This window comes from Myotis lucifugus, unplaced genomic scaffold, assembly GCF_000147115.1.
Source record: "Myotis lucifugus unplaced genomic scaffold, Myoluc2.0 scaffold_146, whole genome shotgun sequence".
Classification (NCBI taxonomy): Eukaryota; Metazoa; Chordata; class Mammalia; order Chiroptera; family Vespertilionidae; genus Myotis; species Myotis lucifugus.
The window spans coordinates 3,286,282-3,300,205 of record NW_005871194.1 but is presented as its reverse complement, the minus strand read 5'-3'; the positions used below and the strand labels follow the sequence as shown (position 1 = coordinate 3,300,205).

At 40.3% G+C, this 13,924-nt stretch overlaps 1 protein-coding gene across 1 annotated transcript; it reads right to left on the bottom strand.

Annotated features, from left to right (window-relative positions):
* Positions 1 to 258: 258 nt before the first annotated feature.
* LOC102439138 (keratin, type I cytoskeletal 24-like) lies at positions 259 to 4,983 on the bottom strand. The gene is made up of 8 exons (XM_006094964.3): positions 4,325 to 4,983; positions 3,508 to 3,590; positions 2,970 to 3,126; positions 2,549 to 2,710; positions 2,325 to 2,450; positions 1,786 to 2,003; positions 1,267 to 1,379; positions 259 to 606 (listed from the first exon to the last, which is right to left on the bottom strand). The coding sequence occupies exons 1-8, from the start codon at positions 4,937 to 4,939 to the stop codon at positions 503 to 505; spliced, it is 1,578 nt and encodes a 525-aa protein (XP_006095026.1). The 5' UTR covers positions 4,940 to 4,983; the 3' UTR covers positions 259 to 502.
* Positions 4,984 to 13,924: the final 8,941 nt, after the last annotated feature.

Here is a 13,924-nt window from a genome sequence, read left to right as displayed (position 1 = left end):
TCGATTCTGGTCAAGGGCACATGCTGGGGTTGTGGGCTCGGTCCCCAGTCGGGGGCTTGTAGACGGCAGCCTATCAATGATTCTCTCTCATTGGTGTTTCTATCTTCCTCTTCCTCTCCCTCCCTCTCTTAAATCAATAAATAATATAAAAAATAATAAAATAATATCAATAACATAATACTGCAGCTAGATCATAACTGGCAGCTTCATTTCTAGGTAAAATATTAAATTTCTTAAAAAAATTCAGCAATAATTTAATTAACTTGCAAAAGTAAGTTTATTGAAGCACAGAAGCAATTAGAGCAAAGTTGTCATTTCAACTTTTTCAAGAGCATTCTAATTAGAAAAGAAGAGGCTGCAGGAAAATTGGTTAGTCATCTATTTCTGTACAGAAACTTCTCCCTGAAGTTATCCAGAAAGGTGGGTAGGTTGATGCGATGTCTTCCTTTGTGTCCTTTAGATTTTTTTCTCTGAAAGACACTCTTAAAGATCTGGAAATTTCTCATTTGACTTTCACCTCAGAAATATTGCTGACGTGAGATGAGACGACCTTGCCATCCACCACCTCCTCTATGATGGTCTTAGTCACTCTAGTCTTGTTTGGATCTGAAAATCATAGAATCACAGTGTCAGTCTGGAAATGATCTGGAGAAATACAAGTGCATTCATAAATTATGTTCTCTCTGGGTAAGGTTATGTAAACAACAGTATATACTTTATCCTTTTTAATTTTTTTAAAAGATATGTTTTTATTGATTTCAGAGAGAGGAAGGGAGAGGGAGAGAGAGAGATAGAAACATCAATGATGACAGAGAATCATCGACTGGCTGCCTCCTGCATGCCCCCTACTGGGATTGAGCCTGAAACCCGGGCATGTGTCCCAGCTGGAAATCCAACCTTGACCTCCTGGTTCATGAGTCAGTGCTCAACCACTGAGCCTTACCAACCAGGCAACAGTATACATACTTTTAATATCACAAGTAAAACATGTCTGCTTTTTAAAAAATACATATTTTATTGATTTTTTACAGAGAGGAAGAGAGAGGGATAGAGAGTTAGAAACATCGATGAGAGAGAAACATCGATCAGCTGCCTCCTGCACACTCCCTACTGGGTATGTGCACGCAACCAAGGTACATGCCCTTGACCAGAATCGAACCTGGGACCCTTGAGTCCACAGGCCGACGCTCTATCCACTGAGCAAAACCGGTTAGGGCTGTCTTTGCTTTTAAATTATAAAATTATGAACATTAAAAAAATACCTACCTCTTCCCTGGCTAGAATGGCTTCCAGACTTTGAGTCACCAGATGTGGAATCCCTGGACCCCATGTTTCTGGATCCTGAGTTTTTAAAGTCAGATCCTCCAAAACTGGAACCACTGGAGACAAAAAAGAATTGTTTCCCTTTGCATGTTGCAAAGGCAGGAAAACTCCTCCATACAGAGGGCTCTCTGTGATGACGGTAGATGCCATTTGCTTGGGCCGTCACTGTGACTTCATAAATCAGTGGTTCTCAACCCTCCTAATGCCGCGACCCTTTAATACAGTTCCTCATGTTGTGGTGACCCCCAATTTCATTGTTACAAATTGAACATAATTAAAGCATAGTGATTAATCACAAAAACAATATGTAATTATATATGTGTTTTCCGATGGTCTTAGGCGACCCCTGTGAAAGGGTCGTTTGACCCCCAAAGGGGTCGCAACCCCCAAGCCCCTTTTTGGTTTCATGACATAAATGCACTGAGGTGTATGCCTTTTAGCGCGTTCATGACTTTCATTTACCCTCCCTCTCCATCGAGCAGGCGGCGGTAGGTCTCGATCTCCATCTCCAGGCGGGTCTTGATGTCCAGCAGTTGCTCATACTCGGCGTTCTGGCATTCCGTCTCGCCCCGGATCTGACAGATCTGCTCCTCCAGGCTGCTGATCCGCATCTGAATTTCCGACAGCTGAGCCATGTAGTTAGCCTCCGTGTCGGCCAGGGTCCCTTCCAGGGAGTTTTTCTAAGAGCAAAATAAATAAATAAAATAAGAAATTCATGATGAAAAGAAAATCACAAAATTTTTTAATGTACCAGGAGACGTTCACCCTCACCAAATTGCAAGCTATATTTCTTAATTTTTGTTGGTATTACTTTTTAAAAATGAAATCTATGGAAATAGCATATGTTATCTTTACTGGGAATGTTTTATGCATTCTGTGACCACGATACTGTCCTCCTTGATGCTTCTTTCACTATGTGCCAAGTGGAACATCTTGGCAAAGAGGGCAAACCGAATCCCTTAGGTCCCCGTGGGAGATTTTGGAGAGCACTTTGCACACACCATGGCCAGTTGGGACTGAAGCTCAATTTCCAGGGCCTGCAGGGTCCGTTTCAGCTCTGTGATCTCATTCTTGGCGGAACTGGCTGCCCCGGCATCGGTGGAGATCTGTGCTTGCAGGGATGCACTCTAAATAAAAATGAAATGCAGTCACTGTGGGCTGACGGAATGAGCGGACATGGCTTCTGTGTGGCCACAGGCTCAGCCGCTCAGCGGTGATAACCTACCTGCTTGTTGAACTGCTCCTCGGCCTCCCTGCGGTTTTGCTCAGCCAGCTCCTCATACTGCGCCCTCATGTCATTCAGTAACTTGGTCAGGTCGGTGCCTGGGGCGGCATTCATTTCTACTGTCACACCCCCTCCGGAGCTTCCCTGCATATTCTTCATTTCCTAGCATAAAGGGAAAAAAAAAAGATCAGAGTGATAAAAACAGAGAAGCAATGGACTTCCTAAAATGCATAGTTGAAACTAAGACACTGAAGGGGAAAGATACCCCCCACCAAATTCAGCTATAATTTGCTCATGATTACTTTTTTTCTTGGTCACGGGAGTTGGAAGTCCATTCAGCTGATACTATGTTATTTTATAGAATGGCTATGGGGGAAACGGGTAGGCCAGAGTGGTTTAATAGTGTGGACGGTGTTCCTACCTCCTCGTGGTTCTTCTTCAGGTAGGCCAGCTCCTCGGTGAGGCTCTCAATCTGCATCTCCAGGTCGGAGCGAGTCATGGTCAGCTCGTCCAGGACCTTCCGAAGGCCGTTGATGTCGGCCTCCACGGCCTGCCGGAGGTGCAGCTCATTCTCATACCTGGAAGGGGCAGCCGTAAGACAGAGCAGTACACGTCCAGGAGTACACCCAATCTTACATACTCAACAAGGAGTGTTCTCCTCTGAGCTATTTGACCAACGAAGGCTACTAATCTTAGGGTTTTTTCCCTTGTAAAGAAAAATAAAACCCAATGTTAATTCTATTGCTGGCTAATAGTTTTTATGCCAGAAACGTCAGTCTTCATTTCTCTCTTTTCCTTGTTGGTGGGATGATGGTTTTTTTAAAATTTACATTTGGGACGTTTGTGAATTTAGGTCTTGATCCCCTAAAAGGTTTTTAAAAAAATTAGAATGACTTAAGCAAACAGATTGAATTTCACTTTTCCCACAGCACTTGTTTTCAAGTCTTCAATTTCCTTACTTCAGTCTGAAGTCATCCGCAGCCAATCTGGCATTGCCAACCTGCAACACCATCCCGGCATTTTCAACAGAGGCAGTAATGATCTAGAAAAGGCAAAAACAGGGAATGAATCGTGGATGCTTCTTACCTGCGTCCGCATGCCCGCCTGTGAGGGTAGAAGCCGCTGAGTTAGCTTTGAGAACTTGCTTAGTGATGGCACTTGTACTGATGATCGGGGTGTATTTGGACTACATCTTTCTGCGGAAAGGTAACAGTTTGTAGTTACTGGACTAGGCATAGAACACAGCCCTCTGCATACTTCCCCTGCTTTGGAAAATCAGTTATTCCATGAGCTCTTCCAGAAAATAGTGTGAAAAATGAGCTCCACTTCTCGAAAAAGTCTTGAAAAATATATATTTCCATGCAACGGTGGCAAGATACTTTAGAGTCCACCACATCTAGAAAGAAAAATGGTTGTAAAGACCATTTAAATCTAGCAAGACTCTAAAGTATGTCAACCTGTCAGAATCAATCATGAAATAGATTAAGCTAGTTTTGACTCATTGTCATCACTCATACATACATGGTAACCAGCTGCCTGTCATTGTATAAGTTTTACTCTTATGTAGAAATACATTTGAGATGCAAACAGAAAATTAATGTGGTTAGATGCAATCTGCACTACTGTCATAGTTAAAACACACCAACTCCCATTTTAAATATCCAAGAAACAACTATGTTTTCAAATAGTTCCTTGGCTTAAAATCTTCATTACTGTACATGTTCTGAATAAAAGCAAAAGAGACCAATAGAAGCTCAGTGGTGGATAGGGTCTTACCTGATTCCTGAGATCTTCAATGATTGGGTAGTACTTGCTGTAATCTCTTCCGGATCTACCATCTCCAGACCCGGGCCCATACTTCTCATACCACTCCTTGATTTTGTTCTCCAGATCAGCGTTGGCCTCCTCCAGGGCTCTGACCTTGTCTAGGTAATTGGCCAGGCGGTCATTGAGGTTCTGCATGGTTTGCTTTTCATCTCCAGAGAAAAGCCCGCCATCACCAGTACCACCACCCAAACCACCGCCATAGTTGTAGAAGCCTCCACTAGCACCACCACCGAATCCAGACCCCCCGCCGAATCCAGAACCCCCGCCAAATCCAGAACCCCCGCCAAATCCAGAACCCCTGCCAAATCCAGAACCCCCACCAAAGCCAAGTCCAGAGCCTGAAGCTCCTCCAAAACCACCCCCGACTGAGCAGCTACCAAAACCCCCTCCAAAGCCACCGCTCAATCCCCCGCTCAGGCCACAGCTGCCGGCTCCTCCTCGGAAGCCCCGGGCAGAGCTGCCCCCCAGACCACATCTGCTGCTGCTGCTGCTGCCACCAGCAGACACCCTGACCGAGCTGCTGCCTCCAGCCCGGGAGGAGGAGATCCGAGATGAGCAAGACATGATGCTCCTGCAAAGGTTGAGCGTGTCCAGGCGAATCGGAGAGGTGAAGAGCGTATTTGCAGGCTGCCTTCTTGGCCCTTATATGCACCCTTTTAGGGTGTTCCTTTTCTGTGTCACTTCTTAATCCCGATTACAGTTTTGCTAATCCGCAATTGGATAATGTCTTTTTCCTGGACCCACTCTGCTGGCTCTTTTTCTGAAGCTGGGTCAGAGCCTGGGGGCATTTACTATAATAAGGAAATACCAACAAGGTGGAGCAAAGGAAAAAAAAATAAGTTATTCCCAGAATGACAGCTTGACTCTTTCAGAGGTTTTGACTGATAATTCTTTTCTGAAGGAGCAATTCTATTAAATTTGCTTCATGATTTCCCAATTGCAGGGCACAGATTCACAAATGTCATTAAAATGCGTAATATGGTGAGGGAAATTTCCCATCAGACTTGTCACTTTTTGTTTGTATTGTTCTCTTAAAGTTGAAATTAGCTGCGGCATCAGCATTGGTTTAGATTGACGTGCCTTTCTCTATGATTATTTCAGTCAGCGTCTTTCTGAGGTTGTTGAAGTTTGTGATTTTCAGGTTATTGTCTTCTTTTTATTTTGAGATCAAATGAGATACTTTTACTGTCAGTAAGAAAAATGTAAATAAATAAGTCTTCCATGTACACATTATTATATCTCAGCAACACGTTTACTCAATCAGAGAATGTCTAAAAGCTTGTAGACAGATTGTTTTAGCATCAGATCAAAGAGTATGACTTTCTGATTGACTTTGAGTCTGATAGAATGATACCAACTTCCCTCTTTAGAATCAAATCTTCTGAAACTAGAAGATGATACTGATTTTATCTTTATTTTAAAGATATCTGGAGAAGGGGATCCGAATCCACTTCTAACCAATGTTATAGAGTCATTTGCAGATACTGAAATCTGGAGTTCCCCTAGTCTACCTCTGCTCATGGTTTTTTCTTTTCTTTTCTGTTTTGTTTAAAGACATTTAGAAAATAACCTGTACCCACTTCTGATAACTAATGTTATGAGTGGGGTCATTATATAGACACTGAAATCTAGAATCCTCCCCTGTAATAATTTGCTTCCTGTTTTTCTGTCCCTTTGTACTTTAGATTTTTCCATTCGCCTCTGCTAGTCAATAAAGGTTGTGTGTGTGTGTGTGTGTGTGTGTGTGTGTGTGTGTGTGTAAGGCAAATACTGTATGATTCTACTTATATGATGTAGCTGGTGTAGTCAAATTCAGAGACAGGAAACAGAGTGGTGGTGCAGGGGCTGGGGGAGAGGCAGTGGGGAGTTGTTTAATGGATACAGAGTTTTAGTTTTGCAAGAGAAAAAGAATTCTGGAGATTGGTTCCACAGCAACATGAATATATTTAACACCACTGCACTGTGCCTTTAAAAATGGTTACGATGGTCAATTTTACGTTATATGTATTTTACCACAAATTTAAAAAGCATCTTTTTTTTTTTCCTTATTTTTTTTTAATATATTTTATTGATTTTTACAGAGAGGAAGGGAGAGAGATAGAGAGCTAGAAACATCGATGAGAGAGAAACATCGATCAGCTGCCTCCTGCACACCCCCAACTGGGGATGTACCCGCAACCCAGGTACATGCCCTTGACCGGAATCGAACCTGGGACCCTTCAGTCCGCAGGCCGACGCTCTATCCACTGAGCCAAACCGGTTTCGGCTAAAAAGCATCTTTTAATAAAAGTATAGATGCTTTCAAATATATTTCTTGACCTTCTTAGCTTTATGCTCATGTAGCTTGCTGACATTCGTTTATTTAAAACTTTCTCCTTTATCTTGGCAGTGTCTGTTAAACCACGTGCATGCTTTAATCCTTACATTTGATCATTTTTTAAACAATGTTCTGCCTTCTTTTAATTTTTCCTTAGACTGCCTTTGATTGGAACAGACTATTAAGTCAGTGGTAATTCCCTTTGCTGTGGGGCTCTTTAGGGCAGTAGCTTTTATGTTCTACCTGTATTGTTTTCCTAGGAGTGGTGTGTTTTCAGTCTTATACTCAGGGTGCTGCCTCTCCAAGGAGTACAAGGTGTTTTATAAACTTTAAATCGTTAAGCTGGGCGTAATTCGCATTACACCCTTCTCAGGTAGGTAAAAAAATGCACCAACTAGCACCGTCTGTTGGTCATCTTGCCTCACCCCTCCCCAAAGCCATGAAACCAAAGAAGTCTAAACGCTAACGATTTAATGGAATGTGAATGCTGGAGACGGGAGGGACCATCGTTGGGTTATTCCTTCCTCTTAATATTATGAATGGAATCTTTCTACCTGCACAAGGCTGGCATTTGGTTAAAAGAAGGTTTAAAGAAAGGAACGGCAGCTAAGTGAAAGAATTCTGATAAAACAGAAATTTCTGAGCACAGGGAGAAAGGGTTTCATGTGGAAAGATTGAGGAAAGACATTTAGCAGCATCGTTGGCCTCTGAATTTGGCCTGGGGTTTGTGGAGTTTTTAGTCAGTGATCATCTAAGGTGTAGCTTTCTCATTTCGGCAGCTTTATTTACCTTCTGATTTGGGATATCTGGACATCTGGGTCTCCATTGAGGAAGCTTGTGATGACAGGTGTTCTATCTTGTGTCTCATTTTTTAGCTTTCTTGTTGATATAATTTTATTATGTACATAATAAAAACTTACATACTTTTTTTTATCCTCACTCGAGGATATGTTTATTGATTTTAGAGAGAGAGGAAGGTGGAGGGGAGAGAGAGAAATATCTTTTTTTTTAAAGAGAGAGAAATATCAATGTGAGAGAGAAACAACAATGTGAGAAAGAAACATCACTCGGTTGCCTCCCGTACACATCCCGACCTGAGATTGAACCTGAAACCTGGGTATGTACCCTGACTGGGAATTGAACCTGCACCTTTTTGGTGTATGGGACAATGCTCCAACCAACTGAGCTACCCAGCCAGGGCAAAATTGATATAACTTTAATGCCGACATATGTCTGTTCTTTGTTTTTTAAAATTCAGCTTCAAAATCAAGTTCATTTGAGATGCTTCTCTGATTCTCTATACTTCAGAGATGACTTCTGGGAAGGGCATTTACGTAATAAATAAAACAGCCATTATCACCTCAAATTGTTTGTCTAATGAGGCAGTGTATAAACACATGTAGAGGTAAACCCACAGGATTTTCTTGTTTGTCACTATTTCCTTAAGTGCAGTTTCATGCTTTCTTTCTGTGTATCTGTGTGCCTTCTCTTTTCAGGGGTGAATCTATCAGACTAATCTCGATTCTGTGACTTAAAAACTGTCTACAACTTTGATGTCTAGTGGGTTAAAGGATTTTAATCACATATATAAATACAATTCTGTTCTTGCCTGAAGTATTAGAATTCTTAAATAAGCTTTGGTCTCCATTGTTTTGAGACATCCCCAAATTTAATATTCACTCTCTTTTATTTGAAATAACGAGTTGCCCGAGTTCACAAGTTAGTTATTAGGATTTCTTTCATCTGTAAAATGAAAACTTCAAGAATCTGGTTAGGTTCCAGTAGGGGTAAGTGTTCAGAAATGCCGAACATTTGGTGCCTGGCATCCATTAGTTATATGACAGTTTAAAAGAAATGGACTGAACCTCATGTATCTGGGCTCCCAGTTCAGTGCTGCCATCAGTTATACATTGTTTTGAAAAGTTTGTTATTAGCAGTTTATTTTTACCTGTAAAGAATCAAATGTGACCTCTGTAGAATATGACCTCTGTAATAATTGCAGAATTATTTTCAAATAGTTAACCATTACCATTTTTGTGAGATAGATTACCAGTATTTTTAAAATTTCAGATTAATATATTGCATGCTTTTAGGTTAGCAGGAAAGTCAGTACTGAAAAGCATGGCATTTTGTCCCTGACGAATCTTTAGCATTGAAAATAGGATGAACTCGGGAAATTCTATCTTCTATTCACTCCAGAGAATATTCTGTTATGTTTTGCAAATAAAAGCATAGGACCAGAATAGTTAAGGGAAGTAACTGGGCATAGAGTATTTGTTGAGTGTTGGCAGATGGAATGGCAAAAGGAAAAGCTCCAATTTGATGTGTGCACAGCCTCTTTTAATACCTAACATGTTGTAGAGAGATAATAAAGAGCCCTGAATTAACAAAAAACAACACAGCTTGACTTGCTTCATGAACAGCTTGGGTCACTGATTGCTTCTGTCCTTTATTTTGTGATCTGTCTTTTAAATCTGTATTCTCCACCTCTGGGTTTGTGGTGTGTGTGTGTGTGTGTGTGTGTGTGTGTGTGTGTGTGTGTGTGTGTTGGAGGGTTTGTTAGTAAAAGGAGGTGTTGTTTGCAGAGGGGGCAGGGAAGGTCATGCCAGAATCATGTGGGGACTTCGCTGCAGAGAATTATTATTTAGGTCAGTATCATGATGGTGGCCACTGTGAGCCTCACCAGGCTCAACTACCTGGAAGGGAAAAAAGATTTTGCAGAATATGTGTCCTGAGAAGCCACTCCCAGTGGATCTGACACCATCCATAAATCGATGTCAGTCCTGTGCTATTGCCAGACACCAAAGGAGTTACAAAGTATCTACAAAAATAGAGCTGAAATGCACCAAATTCTGTGACTGTTTCTCTTCCTTCATCTTTCCTATCTTCTTTCCCCATCATTCTTTTCCAGTCTTTCTCTTTTTAGTTTCAGTGAAGCCTATCTGTTTGAAGGCTTCCTTTTCTCCACCAGCATCTGCTCGATCACGCCATTTTGCCAACTTTTATTCTGGGAGAAAATGACTTAGCTTTGTACTTGTCGAGTTTGAATGCTCAAGAACAGTGGTTCTCAACCTTCCTAATGCCGCGACCCTTTAATACAGTTCCTCATGTTGTGGTGACCCCCAACCATAAAATTATTTTTGTTGCTACTTCACAACTGTAATTTTGCTACTGTTATGAATCGTAATGTAAATATCTGATATGCAGGATGTATTTTCATTGTTACAAATTGAACATAATTAAAGCATAGTGATTAATCACAAAACAATATGTAATTATATATGTGTTTTCCAATGGTCTTAGGCGTCCCCTGTGAAAGGGTCATTCGACCCCCAAAGGGGTCGCGACCCACAGGTTGAGAACCGCTGCTCTGGAATCTCTTTAAACAGCTCTTTTTTATTTTTATTTTTTTTACTTTTCCTGAAGACTGTTTAGTCGGTTTATGGAGAGTTAAGAGAATGGGTGTGTGACTTTGTAGGGTAGAGGTACTTCTGTCCTTCAGAGTCCAGAGTCAATGTAGATTGAAGTAAGCACAGAGTTTATTGATTATGTTTACTTGACAGGTCCTTGGGACCTTGCCTCATACCAAATAGACAATAGCTTCCTATTCACAGAACCCACAGACATATAAAACCCAGACATATAAATGTGAGCTGTTAGCTCACAGCCTGTGTCCAGCCCCAAAGAAGGTGGGCTAAAGTGCATATCTTCTGGGGTGTCTAGGGGAGATATGGCAGGTGGACAGGCAGGGTGGGAGGGGTGGTCTGGGAAGGGAAGTTTGGGAAATAGGAGGCTGAAGATGAGTCAGGCAACTAAACAAGCTGCAGATTCCTGCAACTGCGGCTTTCTTGGAAGTCGGCTCTTCCCAGAATCCTCTCTTGATTTTACACAGGGAAGACAGCGGCCAGCAGGTGGCGCCAAACTGCAGCTAGGACAGGTTGAAATTGTGCATCAGAAAACTGGAGTGACTTGGCTGGCTAGCTGCACAGATTTCCCCTCGGTGTTGGAATAGATTTTTAGCATATTTTATCAAGGTTTAAAAGGGTTTCTTTTAATTTTGTTTTGCTTTTTACTGTGTATTATTTTCTTCCTAGAGATACAGCTTTACCTTCATGCCTTCAACTTTTGTTTGATTTTAAAAGGCTTCATCATTCCCTAAGTATATAAATATTTTCTTCTTCTTTTTAAAAAAGTCTACAAAGGTTTGCTTTCTTATATTTCTGCAATCTCTGTGGAATATAAGAAACAATTATAGCAATAGTTGAAGCTCCGGATCCTCAGGCTTGTTAGATTGTTACACTTATTCAGACTCATCATTTCCTTCTTGGGGCTAGAGCACAGGTGCCTACATCTTGCTTTCTTGTTTTTATTTGAATTTTATGTCAGAAACATTGTTGACTTGAGATGAAATCACTTGGCCATTATCTGTCACTGTCCTTGTTCCTCTGCCTTTATTTCAAGGGAGAATTTTAGAGCCATAGTTTTCTAACCTGTAAAATTAAGGATAATAATTCCTGTCCTACTTAGTGCACAGGATTATAAGTGCTTTGTAAATTGTGATTCTATATTCAAACACATGGCTTGATCATTTTTTTTGGCATTTGTACAGTGTTGTTTATTCCATAAGACCACCTGGTGCTGAATTGGAAGATCAGCCTAATTTCATCTGATTCAAGTGCTGTATAGTCTTCACCATTTTAAAAAATGTATATCTGATGTCCTTGGTATCTTTACTAAGGGATTTTATTTTTGAAAAATTTATATATAATTATTTATAAAAATATGTAGACCCTATCTATATCTATTTTTAAAATCCTCATCTGGGGATATGTTTTTCATTGATGAGAAAAAGAGAGAGAAGAAAAGAGAGAGAGAGAGAGAGAGAGAGAGAGAGAGAGAGAGAGAGAGAGAGAGATCTGTTGCCTTCGGTACTTATCCCGCTGGGGGTCGAACCTGCAACCTAGGTTTGTGCCCTGAACCCCCAACCTTTTTGGTGTATGGGACGAGTCTCCAACAAACTGAGCCACCTGGTAGGACACTATTTATATCTCTTGGATTTAAGTTTAAGACTATAATTAGCTGCTCTCACAAACCTTAGCAATTAAGGATTGTAGTTAAATGTCATGGTTGTGAAGACTGCATTTCAGTTTTGTGATCTCATCTCTGGCTTGGTCAACTGCTTCCGTGGAGAACTGAGCTGGCCATGACTCACTCTGGCCTGTAGCATCATGGTGGGACAGAGCTCTGAAATATGCTCCCATTTTATTTCCTAATGTATATTTCACTAGCCATGTTAATAATTGAACTGTTCTTTTGCGTCCTTATAGACTTACTTGACAATAATTTCATGTTATATTTATCAGCATTCAAATGCTGAGACGGGTCAGTAGGTGGGGCAGCATTCCTTCCAGTAATTATGCTAATACTAGAATCTTGTTCCATTCCTTTGCCTAATTTATAGGAACAGATAAAAATTAAACTAACTCTCACACATCAAGCCAATACTTCCCCTGCCTTAAATCATCCCAGGGCCAGGTACCAGACAACTAGAGACTGTCCTTCCAGCCCAAAACCCAAGGAAATTATTCAAATTAGGTGAAGACTATTACACATCAGTTTCAACACTGTCTCCCTCCTTCCTCTTGGATTATTCCTATAACTGAATATGGATCCACCATTTGGGCAATCGTATTGCCTCTGCAGGTCTGTGTGAATATGACTTTAAGCCTAGGAAAGGACAGCTACATTCGATAAAATTTGGTTTCCTCATAGAGTAAGACTGTATCTGGTAAGACAGCCACGTAAATACCTGAAAATTCTCATAGTTGCTGTGAGTAAACTCTTCAGTGAACCAAGAATGAGCACTGATGGCAGCAACAGTGGCAGAAGGAAGATGTCATTTCATTAGGGAGCAGTGTTGACACACTGGTTACAGTGTATGAACTGAAGCTCTGAAAATGTCCCCCCAAAGTTGTCTTCTTCTATAACACAATTATCATTACATTTCAAAAATGCTTTCAAAATTAAGTAGTAAATAAAAGTAAGTAAATAGAGTCTTATTACTAGAAAATTCTTTTTTTTTTTAAATCTATCTTTATTGATTTCAGAGAGGAAGGGAAAGGGAAAGAGAGAGAGAAAAATCAATGACGAGAGAGAATCATTGATCGGCTGCCTCCTGCACACCCCCCACTGGGGATTGAGCTCACAACCCGGGCACATGCCTTGACCTGGAATCGAACTCTGATCTCCTGGTTCATAGGTTGATGCTCAACCACTGAACCACACTGGTTGGGCCTGAGAAAATTATTGATTGTTATTAAATGAATGAGAACAGTGGCACAGAGCCCGAATGGCATGAAAGAAAAAAGTATTTTCTATTTGTGAAGGAATGTCTATTATGCTCACATTTATCGAGAAAGCTGCATTTCTGAGAACTCATGAATTTTCTCTAAGATTGTAATGTTTTTGTTTCACATAATCTGATGGGGGACATATTAGATATTTTGACTCTAGTGGCCTCTGGCTAAGATTGCATTAGAAATAGACAATAAAAGTAATTCAAGAATAATTAGTGCCCTTAAAAAACTCCAGTTGTCTTTTCTGCTTAATATTTTCAGATGGAGCTTGAAATCAAATTTTCATGGATGGATTACAATATGGATAATCCATCCATAGAGGATTGAGAGGGCAACTAAGTCTCTAGCAGTAATATTTGATTTGAGGAAATTATGTGACTCCATTAATAGAGCTTGAATTCTAAACCAGAACTTTTGCTTTAATCTTTCTTATATTTGGAACATTATTTAAATATATATTAAAAAGGAAATGATATTTGAGAATTAACCCTTATAAATATCAAGTATTTAAAAGTAAATTAGCATTTACTGAGTGCTTATTCAATAAATACACTTTAGAATAATTTGTTTAATCTTTATAATAACCATTTGAGAGAAGTATTATTATCCCCATTTTACATATGAACCTGAAATGTGTACATTTTAGCTATTATGAAAGGGAATAGACTTGTTATTATGTCAGAATATGGCAAATTGGGGATTTAAGTGAAAGTATTTTTATTCATTCTGAATTTGTCTCATTTTGAATTGTTGGGAAAGCCTCATGAAAATATGTTAATTTAAAAAAAGTTTTTATATAAATGAAAAGCTGTTAAGTGTTCATAGATCTAGGCCACAGACACGGACATTTTAAATATAAGACAATAGCATCAGTGA

Coding starts and splice junctions, on each gene's coding strand:
- LOC102439138 (XM_006094964.3), bottom strand. CDS start 4,939: ATGTCTTGCTCATCTCGGATCTCCTCCTCCCGGGCTGGAGGCAGCAGC. Junction 2,711..2,969: donor TGAAGAAGAACCACGAGGAG/GTAGGAACACCG, acceptor CCTTTATGCTAG/GAAATGAAGAATATGCAGGG. Junction 2,004..2,324: donor TTCAGTCCCAACTGGCCATG/GTGTGTGCAAAG, acceptor TTTTGCTCTTAG/AAAAACTCCCTGGAAGGGAC.